The sequence below is a fragment of the Bison bison genome, unplaced genomic scaffold (genome assembly GCF_000754665.1).
Source record: "Bison bison bison isolate TAMUID 2011002044 unplaced genomic scaffold, Bison_UMD1.0 scf7180017862979, whole genome shotgun sequence".
In the NCBI taxonomy this organism is placed as follows: Eukaryota; Metazoa; Chordata; class Mammalia; order Artiodactyla; family Bovidae; genus Bison; species Bison bison.
The window spans coordinates 241704-259381 of NW_011493551.1; the positions used below are offsets into that span (position 1 = coordinate 241704).

A 17678-nucleotide genomic window follows, 5' to 3' on the forward strand; every position below is an offset into this window, starting at 1 on the left:
ATCGACTCCTTCTTTGGGTCTTGAGTTCTGAGCTGGCCCTGTACTAAATGAATTATGTTATTTTGACAAATGTTTTTTTCTGTTACACTTAGAACTATTTTAAAATCAAGATCAGACCGTGGAATGTTCTTGGGGAGAATTTTTCCCCTTCTTTGGCGTATGTTGTTATGTCTGGAAGCCACCAAGGGACTGCTAAAAATGACAGACCCCAAATTACAAGGTCATCACATATTCTTCCAGCAAACTGTCTTGGAAAATATCTCTGTGATTAAAAAAAAGAAAACAACTTAGTGTTTCTTCTTAAATAATGACAATATCTTTCCACCACTTGACAATTTATAAAGCACTTTCAATATCCATCGCCTTATTTGAAGCTATGGTTTGCCTAATTCAAAAATAAAATCCTAAGACCCAAGTCTTAAGACATTAGACTATCAGATATGGACAAATGACATCACTGTATCTTAAAAAAAAAAAATTCTAGGACAAAAATATGCATGAGTAATGGAGTCCTAAAAAAAGCATTCTCATTCTGTACATATAGTAACAGCATTGAAAGGAAGAATTCTAAAGTGATAAGTTTTCAAAAAATATTAGGTATATGACTAGAGTTAGCAGGAGAAAAACTTCTGAGGGTGGGTCACTAAAAGCACAGTCTTCTAAACTCAGTCTTTACAATTTTAAAAACAAAATACAAGAATTTAATCAATTTAACTCCTTCAGAGTAACTATCCATTACACTCTTCATATTTCCTGCTTCTTGTTTCTCCCTGTCAGACTTGATGCTGAATGTACACCACCAGTTCCCTCAGTGTTTAATACTTTCTTCCAGTCTCTTAGGCCCTGACCATAGGACCTGTCTCCCCAGCAATAGCCCAAGCCAGGCACTCTCTGCCTGATGAAGTAGCTGACATAGCCGGGTGTTTAAGGCCAGCGGTTTTTCGAACATCAGGAAAAAACTCCCTTTGAGTTTGTCTCAAGAGGAGGATTTCAGAGGCTAAGCTTGCACACCTTAAGAGAATACACAAGCCTGTTCCAGTCAAAAGAGGAGCTGGGATGAAAGTCGGAAAGTCAAGGAGAACAGAGAAAAAGCACACCTATGGTTATGGGACAGTAACCCTGGGAAGAGAGTCTGCTCCACCAAAATAGCAAAGTGACCAGAGTGGACATAAAAGACTCTTTTTTTTTTTGCACCATCACCTGCAGCACAACTTAATAATCTGTATATAAATCTCAACTAAAACAAAGAAGCCATAAGAAAAAAATCCCACTGCTGCTATAACCTTGATGGCATCATTTTTCTCACACAGTAAGTCAACTTTGGTTCCACACTAAAACTGCCTGTTTGTGTGACATATTTGAGACAAAAAGAGAGATGACTTGAATTATAAGATGCATCCAGAAAGAGAAGATATTCTCTTCATAAAAATAATTTTCCAGGACATCCCTGGCAGTCCAGTGGTTAAGACTTCACTTTCCAATTCAGGGGGTGCAGGTTCCATTCCTGGTCAGTGAACTAAAATCCCACATGCCTTGGCTGAAAAACCAAAACATAAGACAGAATTTTTGTAACAAAATTCACTAAAGACTTAAAAAAGTGGTCCACATTAAAAAAAAAAATCTTTAAAAATAAATATATAAAAAATAAAAATCATTTTCCCACTGGGGAAGATGGGAGTAGGCATAAGTGTCCCTATTCTTCCCGCTAAGTACATCTAAACACCCGGACATCAAATATAAGATGAACATAAGATGCAGAAGGGGGACAGGAAAGGGGGTGTGGATAGGGGTGGAATCTAATTGGAGCGATAATAAAACTGCTTAACAGAAAAAAAAAAAGAAGGGGGACAGGAGAAGGCAGGCCAGCCAGAGACCCTGGGACCCAAGGAGTAACACTGATGAGTTCCCAGGGTTTCCTTTTTGCTTCATATATTTCAGATGTGGAGCTAAATAAGGCAGCAACCCAGAAAGGGCAACAAACTTAGATAAGACAAGTCCCCAGAAAAGCATGCCCTCTCCAACAAAATGATGGAGAAGGCGACAGTCAGGATGGTGCAAGACTTGGAAACAATAACCACTTTTTTCCGGACAAATGAAGAAAAAAAAAAAGGTCAGTGCAGAGTCTTGACTTCCACCGTCACTGGGCTGAAATGAGATGCCGCAACCACCCCCCTAGGGTACTGGAGAATGACCAGGAGGAAGCCCAGATGCCATCCCTGCCCAGCTGAATGAAGACGGCCTAGCGGCTGTCTTTCACTACCGCCCAGCAGTGAACAGGCCACCACTCACCTGCTATGAGTCTCTGGAGGCCATGTGGGTACCCACAACTCCCACACCAGCAACAATGCACAGCCCCCAGTAACCTCCAGTATCAACACAGAAAGAGTGGGGAAACTAAACTTCTACTCCCAGCTTGGTTAAAACCACTCCTCCAGGTGGCCCATCACCTGCCCGGGGATGGTAGGCTCCCACAGTTCCCTGTGGGTGGGAGGAAGACAGACAAGGGCAGAGACCAGGAGCCGTGGATGGGCAGGGGTGGTGGCTTCCTTCCCCCAGTTGCAGCCTGGGCAAGTGACCAGCTGATGAGTCTCTTCTACGTAAATTTTGCCCTTCCCTGAGACCACAGAGCATGTTCATTCTTTGAGCTTCACTGATGTGACTAACCCCAACATTCTAATTTTCAGGATGTTACCAATGATGGAAACTGGCTGAAGGGTACAGAGGATCTCTCTGTTTTGCTTCCTATAACTGCAGTGTGCATCTATAATTACTGCAAAATAAAAAATTAAGTATAAGAAAAATTTTCTCCAAATGATGAAGGTTAAACACTAACTGGAAATGATGTAGAGATTTTAGTATGTGATTTTTACATAGGTGGTGAGGATGCAGGCTAACTCAGATTCTTCGTGTCTGAGATGCCCCAACCTGGTTACCCCAGTGTTCACCAAATATGTAAATCTGAGAAACCCGATGGAATCATTTTTGAAAGGGGATCCTGGCCAGAAGGCTCCCTAAGTTTTAGTCTTCAAAGGCCTAGATTCTGGACCTAATGAGAAACCAGAGGAGTAATTATGGCCACCAGGAGAAGAGGGTGGGCTATCCAGACCTCAGAGCCCAGTCTGTGGGCCGTGGACAAGTTTAGTTAGAGGAACAGGCAGCCACCTTCATGAAGGAGATTTCCTTCTGACCCAGTTCCAATGAGTCAGGGCTACTATAGTCCCTCTGGAATCACTGGAACAAAGAACAGTGAATGTACTCCCTTATTTCTACTATACTGATTTAGAAATCTGCCTCATGAGTTCATGGGGGGATTGCCTGAGAACACAATTAGGAAAAACTAGTATCTTGGGGCTACTATGTTGGTTGCCTGCATGCTAAGTCCTTTCTTTGTGACACAATGGACTGTAGCCCGCCAGGCTCTTCTGTCCATGGGATTCTCCAGGTAAGAATACTGAAGTGGGTTGCCATGCCCTCCTCCAGAGGATCTTCCCAACTCAGGGATCAAACCCATGTTTCTTAGGTCTCCTGCATTGAGTTCTTTACCATTGTACTACCTGGGGGAGCCCAAATGATTATTCCACAAAGAGGCTACCACTCTATCAGAAAGGTAATCAACTGTGCTGGTTGGCTGAACTTAAGCTACAGTGCTGGGAAATATAGAAGCATACAGTGAGTTACAGCAAAATCTTCTCCATGACATTTGTCTACATGCTTCCACTCTACAGAGCTCCTAGTACTTGGAAGTAATGGGTATGGAGCACTTCATCCATGCTGAAATCTGTAGTAAGTAGCATTTATAGAGTACCACCAGAGGCCAGGCCCCATGGTGGATACTTTTTGCACATCTCACTGAAACTTCTCAATAATCTGGTGGTCAGCTAGTTTGCATTATCTGCTTTATAGATGAAGAAACAGTTTTAGAGGTTGTGTGGTTTACCCAAGGTCCCAACAGCTAGCAAGAGGCAGAGCTAGAATTCAAGCTCAGGTCCCTCTATCTATCAAGCTTGCACCTTTAAGAAAGTATCAAGTGGCATTATATATATACATTGAAATCTAGGCCCAAATCACCAGAAAATGACCACAGCCCCTAAACTCAGTGGAAAGAGGTCAGAGAGCAGGTGAAAGTTTTCTTTTGAACAGAGCACAATTTCCTCCACCCTTAGTACACAGTAGGCAGTCAATAAATGACTGTTAAGCTGAACTGACCCAGAGACCCTCCCACTCAATCTTGTGTGTGTGTGTGTGTGTGTGTGTGTGTGTGTGTGTGTGTGCTGAGAGTTCAGGTGGCAGATGGTACCTTTCATATGCCTTACCAGGTTAATTTGGAAATGGCAAGGCACCTATGTTCTTGTCTGATGGAGATGTGGCTCTGGGAAATCCTATAAGACACACACACCAGGCTATTTTGAAATGCATGCGACAAAGAAACTCAGAGTGCACCCCAGGGAATCAGTGATGACCTCAGATGCAAAGTATGAAGTGAGCCAATTCTGGAACCTCAGCGAATTTCACAGACTAAACAGTGGCGGGGTGAGCACTTGCGACTTCTGCTGACGGAGCAGGCAACAAGACCCGGTGGCTGCTGGGTTTGCACAAGACTCCTCCTTCCTGATGAGCACAACTGCCCTCTCTTGGAATAGACCAGTAAGCAGAGACCCATGCAGAGGGCACTTCCTCTGCCAGGGGCTGCCAGTATCTCCACTGTTTCTGGATTCATCCTCAAAGAGTTTGGGATGGAGCAGAAGCTGGGCCCCTCTCTGCTGTGAAAATCTGGAAGGAGACTGGTGATAAAGACTCAGAGGCTACTGTAGCCAAAAAGTCTGCAACAGGAGGGGACAGGGCCTGGAGGACAGGCTTGCACAGCGTCCAGACAGTAGAGATTTAATTGTTTCAGATTGGAAGGAGGGGGCAGGCGGGAAGCATGAGAGAAGAAAGAAGACACGAATGAAAGAATAACGGCCAAGGCCATACTAAAAATACTCCCCAGGCACATACTTCTCCCAGTGCATAGCAGCCTTTCAGTGAAGGATGTGTCATTTCCTGGGTTATTAAATCCAGATCATGGAACATTCCACTCTGGGACTGTAAAAGAGGGTCGCATTCTCAGCCTCCCTCAGCACAAAAGCACCAAAGAATGGAGATCACAGCTCTCAGTGTTTCACCCCCAGCTCCCCACTGAGCTGCCTGAGAGAAAGCTTCACTTCAGAGTCTGCCCATGGAAAGCTTAGGGGGGCCCAGCGTGGCACTCTTTCTCAGGCACCCCAGAAGTTCCCACAGTCACCTTGAAAGGCAGCCCCATCCCAAGCCTGTAGGACTCAGAATTGGAGGGCAAAGAAGTGTTAATAGCCACTTTGCCTTGGTATACTACAGCAAATGCTGGTGACCACTAACATCTTGCAAAGCCAAGTCACATCACAAGAAGTCTCCCCTAATAGGCCCTGTGAAGCTCAGAAAGAAATCACAGAGCCCTCTTGGTGCTGGGCCCAGGGGCCTGCATGCAGCCAAGTACCCCATGATGTCTCTCTCTCTTTCTCAGGGAGAAGGACCATATGATAAAGTATGATCAAGGAGCTCTCGAGAGGGTCCCCACAATAGCTCCTTTCAAACATTTAAGTAGTTTGGAACCTCTCATGCTGTAACCTGTCCTAATCTGCACCTGAAGCAATGGGTTTGTCATTTAATCACCCTAACAGCCAGGCAGAGTCTTGCTGAAGGTGAACTGCAGAGAAACTGAACAGCAAAACTGGCTTCAGAGCTAAATATGAGAACTGAGGATTTCAACTCTAAACGAAGACAAAAAAACAGTCTAAGGAATGAGAGAAAATATTTGCGAGCAATGTGACCAACAACAACGGGTTACCTTCCAAAATATGCAAACAGCTCATACAATTAACATAAAAAAAAAAACAATCAAAAAATGGGCAGAAGACCTAAACAGACATTTCTCTCCAAAGATGACATACAGATGGCCTACAGACACATGAAAAGATGCTTAACATTGCTAATTATTAGAGAAATGCAAATGCAAACTACAATGACGTACCACCTCACAGAATGGCCATCATCCAAAAGCCCACACATAACAAATGCTGGAGAGGATGTGGAGAAAAGGGAATCCTCCTACACTGCTGGCGGGAATGTAAATTAGTGTAACCACTATGGAGGACAGTGTAGAGGCCCCTTAAAAAAACTAAACATAGAGCTACTCCTGGGCATATATCTAGGAAAGACGAAAACTCTAATTTGAAAAGATACATGTGCCTCAATGTTCACTGCAGCACTATTTATAATAGCCGAGTGCCTAGCAACAGACAGTTGGTTTAAGAAGACGTGATACACACACATACACCAGAATATTACTCAGCCACTAAAAAAATGAAATATCGCCATTTGCAAAATGAATGCTGCTGCTGCTGCTAAGTCGCTTCAGTCATGTCCGACTCTGTGCGACCCCACAGACAGCAGCCCACTAGGCTCCTCTGTCCCTGGGATTCTCCAGGCAAGAATACTGGAACGGGTTGCCATTTCCTTCTCCAATGCATGAAAGTGAAAAGTGAAAGTGAAATCGCTCAGTCGTGCCCAACTCTTAGCGACCCCATGGACTACAGCCTACCAGGCTCCTCCGTCCATGTGACCAGACCTAGATAAAATCATACCAAGTGAGACAGAGTCAGACAAAGACAAATATTATATCACTTATATGTGAATAACACAAATGAATCTATGTAAAAAACAGAAACAGAGTCACAGACATAACAAATTTATGGTTACCAAAGGGGTAAGTGGGGGAGGGATAAACTAGGAGTGTGGCATTAACAGATATACACCACCATATAGAAAACAGATAAACAATAAAGATTTACTGTGGAGCACAGGGAACTATATTTAATATCTTAAAATAACCTATAATGAAAAAAGAATCTGAAAATATTTAAGTACACACATATAGATAAAAAACTCAGTCACTCAGCTGTATACCTGAAACTAACACAAGGTTATGAATCAACTAAAAAGAAGAAAGAACTGAGGGTTCCAAGGAGGAAAGATCCTCTGAGATCAGACAAGTTTGGACCACATGATATTTTCCAACAAATTTGACTGTCACTGGCATCGAAAAATCAAGAGATTTCAGATGAAAAACTTTCTGACTTCTGTTTTGATGCAATTATCCATCAGAAATGGAAATCCTAGGTCAGCACGTGGAGTCTGACTGGAACCAAGGAGTGGTTTCCCCTCTGGACTGGGCATGCACTGTACCACTCCCATGAGCTGCCCTGCTCCCCCGTGTCTGCACCCAGAGCTCTGTCCTCAAGTCCTCATCTTCCCTGCCACCTTTGGGCAAATGAGGTGACAACTTATGACCTAGTCCCTCCTGTATTCCACCGCACAGAACTGATCCCATCTCTTACTCTCTCTCCATTCTCAAACCCAGTTCTTTGCCATGGGCCGCAGGATTCCCTGTGTTTTTGGATTCATCTTCAAAGAGTTTGGGAGGGAGTTGATACTGGGCCCCCTCTGCTGGGAAGACACAAAGGATCCTTTAGATGAAGACTTAGAGGCAGCTGTGGCTAAAGGGCACAGGCCTCCCCAGCCCTGAGCAAGATGTCTCCTTAGACCTCCCCACCCTGGCCAAGCCCTCCTCTATCCCAGATGAGAATCTGTTCCAATGGACACACATTTATATGTGCACGGACATCTCTTCTTCCTATCGTTTCTACTGGTCCACTGGAGGGAAAAAAGCAAACATTGCTTCACCAAAAACTGCATCATGAAGTACCCATCCCTTGCCCACACTGGATGGTGAACACAAGCAGAGAGCCCCAACTCTAAACACTGAAGAATTTTTCAGGAAGCAGCAGGGCTGTCAAGAAAGGAGGATGGAAAAAAAAAAAGAAAGGAGGATGGTCACTTGGAAGAAGACAGTGACCACAGAAATCAGAACAATAATAACAGGGTCTCAGTGAAGAATCAACTGGACATTTTACAGCTTACTTCTTATTTCACAACAACCCTACAAGGCAGGTGGTGTCACCCCGTTTTCAGAGACGAGGAAAATGAATACAGAAACAACTGTGCTAGGGACTTCCCCAGTGGCCCAGTGGTTAAGACAGTCCCGTCCACTGCAGAGGGTGAGGGTTTGACCCCTGATTGGGTAACTAAGATTCCACATGCAGCCAAAAAAGTTAAAAAACAAAGACAGTGCTAAAGCAGACGTTTTTCTCTGGGCTAGTGGTTGACCCTTCTCCACGCTGCCTGCACAGGCCTGTTCTGGTGTGGTAAGCCTCTCCCAGGACTGGCCCAGGGCAGACTGCATGGGCCTACTCACGCTCTGCCGTTCTCCTGCCCACTGGCTGCTGTCTTTGACTCCAAGGCGTTGTTGAAGCTGGAGATATTTTCAGAGGAGTAGAGGCCAGCTGGGTTGTTGTACTGGTTTGTGATGACCCTGGGGGCAGAGCTGGAGGCGGGTGAGGCGGTAAAGGGCACGGCACTCCGGTTGTGGGCGCTTCCTATGTGGAGGGCCTCCTGCAGGCAGGGATCAAAGGAGAGATCAAAGCGGCGTCCAGTATGTACTACTAAGTACATCCGGTACTGAGGTCCAGCAGAACCTGATCTTCTGCTGGATACCCCTAAGTAGGACATCCCTTGATGCCCTAGGCTGTCCGGATCCAAGTCAGAGCTGAAACAGCCTTTCAGGACACATTCCAGAGGGATTAAGTACCAGGAGGAGAGGAACCCGCATCACTTCAGTGCAAAGCAGGAGATGATAAAAGGTAGAGATAAATTCCCCAGAAAGGAAAGGTTTAGACAAGCAAGATAAGAGGGTTGTGGTGTCAACACTGAAGTGGCTGATGACTAGGCAGACAAGCCTGGGTGCACTAGCAGAAGCAGGCTACAGGGAATGACTGAGCTGTTGTTTCTTGTGAGGGAAGGCCAAGCTGATAAGATGGAAGGCTGGGGGATACGTATTATGGGGCCATGCCCAGGTAGCTGCAGGAAAGGACTTTAAATTCCTCTTGTGCTCATCCCCCTCTTTCTGTAATTTGGGGAAGCACCCACCATCAACCTCCACTCTAGACTGCCAGGTCTCAGTAGATAATTACTACAGCCACACCACCTCAGAGCTACTCTATGAACACCCCTCAAAAGCTTTTAAACTAACATTCCTTTTTAAGAAAAAAAAAAAAAATTTCACAGCTTTTCTGATGGCAGCAAGGTGCTTTCTGCACAGGCATTCTGGGTCAACCCCTCTCCTAGCTGAGAGCGTACCCTGTGCAATCTATTAAACATGATGTGCGCCCTATTTTCTGGGCTTCCCAGAAATCTTCCTGAAACCCGGACTCCTCATTAACACTCAGACCCAGAACAACTGCCCCAAGAGCTCCTGTCCTCTGTTGCTCTTCCTTTTTTTTTTTCCTCTTTCTTTACTAAGCCTTAAAGTCTTTCATGCTTTCTCAGAATTGATGATGAAAACCACTAGCTTAATTCACTGTGTACTAACTTAGCTCAGTTGGTAAAGAATCAGCCTGCAGTGCAGGAGACCAGGGTTCAATTCTTGGGTTGGGAAGATCCCCTGGAGAAGGAAATGGCAACCCACTCCAGTATTCCTGCCTGGAGAATCCCATGGATAGAGGAGCCTGGCAGGCTACAGTCCACGTAAGAGTCGGACATGACTTAGCGACTAAAACACCACCACTGACTTAAAAGACAACATGAAAATGTGTTTATGATGATTCAGACAGGCTCCCTCTTTGACATGTTAGAAACAGTGAGGTTTTCCTGTACACCTTACACTGAGCTGACTTGATCCACATTGGACAAAAGTTCAGTACATGTAGTGTGTTCACCAAAGGGAAGTATAATTAGTTCTGCAAATAACTTTAGCAAAGTTTTAGGAAAGTTTTTACTGCACGAGGAATAACAATGACATAAGAAGTGGTCTTTAACGGCCGCAGACTTCCCAAGGGGTGGCCTGGGACCCTGCAGCTCTGTAGGGCACTCGCACAAGCAGCAGCCAGGATGGCAATTCTTTTCTCCTCTCTCCTTCCCTGTAGCAATTCTGAGGAGTATCTCTTGATGCTGAGCACCAGGGAAGAGCCCTCATACTCTGTCTCCGCTCAGGTTTTTCCCTGTTGCCTCCTGTTTGGCTTTGAGCAAGTTAATCTCTCTTAGCCTCTGGATTCTGCCTGGCACCACAGCAGTCAACCAGCGTCATTCCCTTCTCCCTCCACAGAAACCCATGTTCAACTGCAATGGAAGTCAGTAGAAAATGCAGGTTGGAAATTCTGATTTTTCACTCTACAGAGAATCTCCCAAGAATGTATCTGTTTTGTACATAAAAGGAGTATCTCTAACCCCAAGTGAATACTGGTCTTTCCAGAAATCAGGCGGTTAATTCAGGGCCTGCCTTTTGGAAGGGATGATGTCATTGTTTGGGCTTTGTATTTATCAGTCACCGAGGAAACTCAATAATGAGGAAATATAAACTAGGTGTGTAACTGCACTGACCTCAGATAAGCTGGGGTGTGGGCTGGCCTTCCATGAACGAACAGATCCTTCAATTACAGATGAACTCTGCTCTTACTCACTCCTCTATTTTAGAGTGACTGGAAGTGGAAGATTTTGGGAAAATGAGAGGTGGGAAGTTTTTCATATGAACAAAGAATTACTGGAATTCAAAAAAATATATAGTCAAATTAAATGCTAAAGTGTTTGAGGTTTTTTTTTAATCTGAAGAAAATTACCTTCAAAAGACTAAAGATAAGTACTCATGTTTAAGATGGAAATTCAAGTATAATACATATAAAAAGTATAATACATATAAAAAGTATAACTGAAATTTAAGTATTGCCTTCCTGAAGTGAAAAACTAGGATTTTAGAAAGACGGCACTAAAACAAAATCATTCCTGATATATTATAAAACATACGACGACTTAACAGATTAAAACTGAACATTTATAGTAAACTTAATGAAGTGGCTGAGAACTCCCTAGGAAACTGGAATTGACTGTGGCATGTTTTAAATTAGTTTGCACAGCTGCCAATTTATAAACTGAATGCCATTTCATGAACTTTCCTTAGAGGAGCTGTAGAGAATAATACAGTCATGTCAGTTTTGAAATGGCAGGTGCAAAATGATCCTTAAAGTGACTGTTAGGACTAAGTATTATTTTTATTAACTAATGGGAAAAATTTTGTCTGATTACACTTCTGACATTTTAATGGAAGACATTTGAGAAATACCATTCACATACAACCACTAATTTACCCACACTAATGTACCAGTGAGTTCAATTTCACACCAGTTTCTGTTTTAGGTATAAAAGATAACTAGCTATACTTTATCTTTTGATTATATCTTGCTGCTGCTGCTAAGTCACTTCAGTCATTTCCGACTCTGTGCGACCCCACAGATGGCAGCCCACCAGGCTCCGCTGTCCCTGGGATTCTCCAGGCAAGAACACTGGAGTGGGTTGCCATTTCCTTCTCCAATGCATGAAAGTGAAAATGAAGTCGCTCAGTAAGTGTCCGACTCTTCATGACCCCATGGACTGCAGCCTACCAGGCTCCTCCGTCCATGGGATTTTCCAGGCAAGAGTACTGGAGTGGGCTGCCATTGCCTTCTCTGGATTATATCTTAATATACCATAAAAATGATACACTGTCTGAAACTGAGAAAAAAAATTAAACTTCAAATCTTCAATTGGGGCTAAATGTATAACAATCACAAACCATTTTAGAAGAAGTTTTCAAAAGCCATTATTGAGTTACTACTAACATACCACTAACAACTCATTCATTTATCCAACAGACACACTGTGAAAAGTAGCCTACCAAGTGTGAGGAGTTTTACAAAGATGTTCTAAACATTCTTCTTTACATTTCCTGTCCTTATTGCTAAAGAACATCCATCCATTCATTGTACAGAAGAAATAAAATCATTATTAATGATTCCAAATATGGGATCTCCAGACAATTTTCCATCCCAGGAAATTCTATTTGGCCAACAAAACTGTGCATTGACTCCCTACCCTATTTTCCAATATGAACTACCAATTAATTTTAGTAATTTTAAGGAAAACTAGAGCACTTAGCATTTCCACCCTAAGACTCTCAGAAACCAGGTAGTGGGATGAAGGGTGGCCAGGGATATCTGGGTCCACTACTACATGTCCCTGCTAAGTTGTAGGCCTCAGGACCCAAACTTCTTTCCATCTTTAGCACATTTGCATCAGCGGTCCATCATGAGCTGAGTCAGTGCTTCTATTTTGCCATGGTTCTGCCACTCTGTTCTACACAGGAAAGCTTCCACCCGCTTCCGTATCCCCTTCCTAACCAGGCCCTGACGTCACTGCTCTGGGGTTTTCCAGCCCTTTCCTCCTGCAGTTCCCTTACGGGAAGAACCGAATAAGAGCCAGGTCCCAGACGTGTCAGTGGAGGGCCCTTCCTGTGTCCTATCCCCAGCATCCAGGGCAGGAAAAGCAGAGGTGAGCTGAGCTGTGTCAAAAGTGGAAATGTCCCGGGATGCTAAAAGCAAGAGCGCTGGTGAGCCAAGTACTTACTTGGGGTTCAGAGGCTAAATTCATCTTGTATGGGTGACGTTTCCCTTCCTCTGTCACCAGAGGAGACCAGATTTTCTGTTCAGATCTGCAACAGATTGACAAAGCTAAGCTGTTTCATGCATGCCAATAAATAATACACACTAAAAATGGAGTCGGGTTTTGTCCCCTCTTACCCAGCTACTAGCATTCTGCTCCCCAGCCTCCCCTCTGTTTTACCACTGATGTGATTTTCGGAAGCATCAACCTCATGACATCATGTCTGATTGCTACTCTGACAGCTGCCCACTCAGCCCTGAGGGATTTCCCAGGCTGCTGGCCCTTCGTCCAGCCTCAGCCCTCCCCCAATACATTCTGTGTTGCTGACCCAGCTGCACCAGCCTCCTCCAGGCTCCTGAACCTGCCTGATGCCACCCCACCTCTGCTCAGGACAGAATGAGCTTCTCTGTCTCATCCAGTGTTCTTGATGCAGACCAGACAACCAGCTTGATCATGGTGCCTCTCCTGAACTTGGAAAAACATGTCTCTGTACCATTACACAGCAACACTCTAGGTCTCCTCTAAGTTATCTTTAGCGTTTTTGTTTTTCACTCTTACAGGTACAGAATATTTGTACTTATCCTTCTATGGTCAGATGGCCTAGCACGGGGCCAGATATATACAAGATATAGCTGCTCAATTTAATGGTAAATGGATCAAAAAATCAATCTATGAATGAATGTCTAAAAGGAGAAGATTGCACTGAGATAGGAATGGAGAATGAAGGGTAAATGTGCTCCTGAGGGGATAGTAATAAAACAGTGCACCTCTCATGAGGGCAGGGCTCGGAAGCATATAAGCATGTAAGATGCTTTGGCATCCTGCCCCACACTTGGTCTTCCTGCCAGTCCTGGTACAAGGTAGAAGAAAGCCATAAAGCTACTTTGCAGAGGAGACCAAAGGGTTCACGATGAAGCACTGTGCAAGCTAAGGTTAATGAGACATTGAAGACAGGTAAACAGGAGATCCGAACGAAGAATGTAAACTTGATCCAACAGGAAACAGGGAGCTATACAGGTCGAACCAAATCATTTCTGAAACCATGCCTTTACAGGACCCCTTCCAAGACTAAATGGAAGAGAAACGGGAACTCTGTCCCAATTACGACTCCCAGAGCATTCTTCTCATTCATCAACTCTAGCTCTCCTTTCTTAAACTTTCAGCACTTTGTCTAATGTGCTCAATGAAGTCTGTCTCTGTAACTGTAATCTAGAGCAGCATCCAGGGCTCGGTGTTGTGTGGCGGGAGCAGTAGATGCTCAGTGGTTTCATTTCATTATATCTGACAGTATATAAATTGATTTTACTTCCTCAAAATTTTGGTTAGTTGTGTTAGATCAAGTGACAATTCAAGTATCTTAGAAAAAGATGCCCACACAGTGAGAAGCACTGTAAAATCAGAGAGGAAGATGAGCAATCTGAAAATCCAATTCCACAGACCTTCAGCCTACCTATACCACACTACCTATATGGCACTGAGCTGGGGGTATAGGGAATTCTGAAATAGGTGAGGCAGTCCCTGCTCAAAAGCAGCTTCTGGTCGCTCGGAAATGAGAGAGCATTTCCTCCTCACCTGGCTACTGTGAGAGTCATGTTGTCTGTGCAGCCTTTGATTTTGTTCTGAGCTTCCAAGTGTGTCATATTGCTGGTATTTTCCCCATCGATGGCTGTGATTACATCTCCAACACATAAATTACCTATAGCAGCCTTGCTTCCGGGAGTGACCTGGGAAAAAAGGAGTGAGCAGGTTTAGGTACCGTTTGCCTCCAAGGAAACCACTGAGTAAGTTACCACTGGGTTAAGGACTCACTGATATGAGTCAAAGCATTTAAAAAGTAAAGAAGGCTAAATTCATAAGTTATAATGATACTGACCCCTTAAAATTACGTAATACATTGAGGTTTACTAGTTGTTTCTATAAACCATTTCACTGGACCCACACAATAACCTTGTGAGAAAGGAAGGCAAGTATCAGTCCCAATATGGTCCCCATTTTAGAGACCAGGAAACTTAGGCTTTGAAAGATCTGTGACTTACCTGGGATCAGCCAACTAGTATATTACTATGTTACTAGTCTGGACATGGAACAACAGACTGGTTCCAAATAGGAAAAGGAGTTCGTCAAGGCTGTATATTGTCACCCTGCTTATTTAACTTCTATGAAGAGTACATCATGAGAAATGCTGGACTGGAAGAAACACAAGCTGGAATCAAGATTGCCAGGAGAAATATCAATAACCTCAGATATGCAGATGACACCACCCTTATGGCAGAAAGTGAAGAGGAACTCAAAAGCCTCCTGATGAAAGTGAAAGTGGAGAGTGAAAAAGTGGGCTTAAAGCTCAACATTTAGAAAATGAAGATCATGGCATCCGGTCCCATCACTTCATGGGAAATAGATGGGGAAACAGTGGAAACAGTGTCAGACTTTATTTTGGGGGGCTCCAAAATCACTGCAGATGGTGACTGCGGCCATGAAATTAAAAGACACTTACTCCTTGGAAGGAAAGTTATGACCAACCTAGATAGCGTATTCAAAGCAGAGACATTACTTTGCCAACAAAGGTTCGTCTAGTCAAGGCTGTGGTTTTTCCTGTTGTCATGTATGGATGTGAGAGTTGGACTGTGAAGAAGGCTGAGCACTGAAGAATTGATGTTTTTGAATTGTGGTATTGGAGAAGACTCTTGAGAGTCCCTTGGACTGCAAGGAGATCCAACCAGTCCATTCTGAAGGAGATCAGCCCTGGGATTTCTTTGGAAGGAATGATGCTAAAGCTGAAACTCCAGTACTTTGGCCACCTCATGCGAAGAGTTGACTCACTGGAAAAGACTCTGATGCTGGGAGGGATTGGGGGCAGGAGGAGAAGGGGATGACAGAGGATGAGATGGCTGGATGGCATCACTGACTCGATGGACATGAGTCTGAGTGAACTCCGGGAGTTGGTGATGGACAGGGAGGCCTGGCGTGCTGTGATTCATGGGGTCGCAGAGTCAGACACGACTGAGCGACTGAACTGAACTAAAACCAAATTGTCCACAATATTACATTTCTGTAATGGTTTTGATTTTCACAGTGAGCTTAGAGTACTTTTGTAACTGAAAAAAAGCAACAAAGAATATTTTAAAGGATGAACCAGTATACACTGGTTCCTCCTAGCCAAAAAGTTAACTATTAGGGTCAGCCCCTATAGGTGGCTGATCTTCTTCACGCCAATGCTTCTAAAACAAGGGGTTCCAAATTTATGGGCCACCATGCTTGAGCGAAGCCAGCCAATGACTGCAGTGGGTCATCAAATCCATCTGCCTGCTGAGCATTACGTGTGACCTGAATAATTATCATGCCTCATTTGGAGTTGTACAACTATTTTTCAAGTGAATACAGACACTATTGTGATGAACAAAGTACAAACTCATTTTGAAGCAGCACTAAGCTCAGAGATGTGTTTTACTATTAAGTATTTTTTTAAACCAAGGTATATTAAAAACATCTAGCTTCCCAGGTGGTGCTAGTGGTAAAGAATCTGCCTGCCAATGCAGGAGATGTAAGAGACGCAGGTCCGATCCCTGGGTTGGCAAGAACCCCTGGAGGAGGGTGTGGCAATCCACTCCAGTATTCTTGCCTGGAGAATCCCATGGACAGAGGAGCCTGGTGAGCTACAGTCCACAGAGTGCAGAGTCGGACACGACTGAAGGACTTGGCAGCATACTAAAAACAGGACCATCATCCCAAGGTCAGTCATGACTTTGGCATTAAAAGACCTTCCTCGATGGAAGTCCAAGCCCTCTGGGAGCAGACTACACCCAGGCTCCCAGCACCCACAGGGTTCTGGCCTCACCTTGGAAAAGGCCTTTGACTCCTGGGAGCCCAGTGAGGAAGATTTTGTGAACACTTGAGGGTCTCCATAAGGCTGAACCACAGAGAAGAGGCCCAACACACCAAATTAGGACACAGGCTTATGCCCTGAGCCTCTGTATCTGATGCAGTTTTCAGCAGCCACAGTTTCCAATCAGCCCTTGCCAGAAGGAAACACTGACCTCCTGAGGTGGCCAGTGTTATGTTGCTGTCAAGGTTTTCCCCTCATCAGTGCCTGGACCCCACAAAATAAGGGACGGATGACTTTGGTCCCCAAGGTTCCTTCCGGTTCAGACATGCTATGACTTTATCAGGCAAAACTCTCCTGGAATGTAGCAGGATGTGGAAACCAGTGCAGAGATCCTGACCTCCTAACCTTCCTTTCTGGCTTTCCCATCATCCGTTTACCAGAGATCTGGCCTTTAGAAAATGAAATCTAAGGTTCGGACCTTCTTCCCATGCAGCCACTGGGAAAAGAAATTTAATACAGGCAAGCATGGCCGCTCTCCTTTCAGTCGACTTCAGGGAGTTAGCTCTGAGTCACAGTATGTGCAGTAAAAACAAATTCCTCTCATTTTCTGCTTGTCTTCCTGAGAAGACTGACCTGGTGTGACTTCGTATATGTTTTCCCTTTTCTAAAGAACAACACAGACCCCTTGTTTTAAAAATGGCACTAAGCATCACTTTATTTACTCTGTCTCCAGGGAGAGCAGCCTGATGAACTCATTTGTCATAACCAATTCTCATGATGTTAAAGAGAAGTTCCCTTGGATAAAACCCAAAATCACGGATGAGTTCCCTAAGGCCCAGGCCATCCCCCGCCTAAGCTCCAGCTACAGGGGCCTTCCTTCCTTCTTTCCTGCCTCAGGGCCTTGGCACTGCTGCAGCCACTGCCTGATTAACTTCTGGGCTTAAATGACCCTTCTCACAGAAGACATTCCTGATCTCCAGTCTAAATTAGGGCCCGTTGTCAACCTTTTCATACGTTCTCTTCTTCACAGCACTTGTCACATTAAGTCTGTAAGTCTGTTTTCTGAATTTGTTTATATATAATGCTTGAGAGCCATAAGTGTGAGAGCAGGCTTTTGTCTGCCTTTTGCACTGTGATGTCCTCAGGTGCCTAGCTGTGACCAGCACAGTATGTGGGCAATGAATATGTGTCCAATGAATGATTGAATCCAAAATACCTTGCGTTGTTAAATATGTAATCATGCTGCTTCGTTTCATCC

General features: G+C 44.3%; 1 protein-coding gene across 1 annotated transcript in view; it reads right to left on the reverse strand.

The window, feature by feature from the left end:
* PDLIM1 (PDZ and LIM domain 1) overlaps positions 1–14327 on the reverse strand; it is a gene marked incomplete at its 5' end in the record, with an annotated part of 23473 nt that extends 9146 nt beyond the window's left edge. The window contains 3 exons of the mRNA XM_010833107.1: positions 8327–8523; positions 12562–12646; positions 14170–14327. Coding sequence (XP_010831409.1) covers positions 8327–8523; positions 12562–12646; positions 14170–14327 — 440 coding nt within the window. The remainder of the gene's footprint in view (positions 1–8326; positions 8524–12561; positions 12647–14169) is intronic.
* Positions 14328–17678: the final 3351 nt, after the last annotated feature.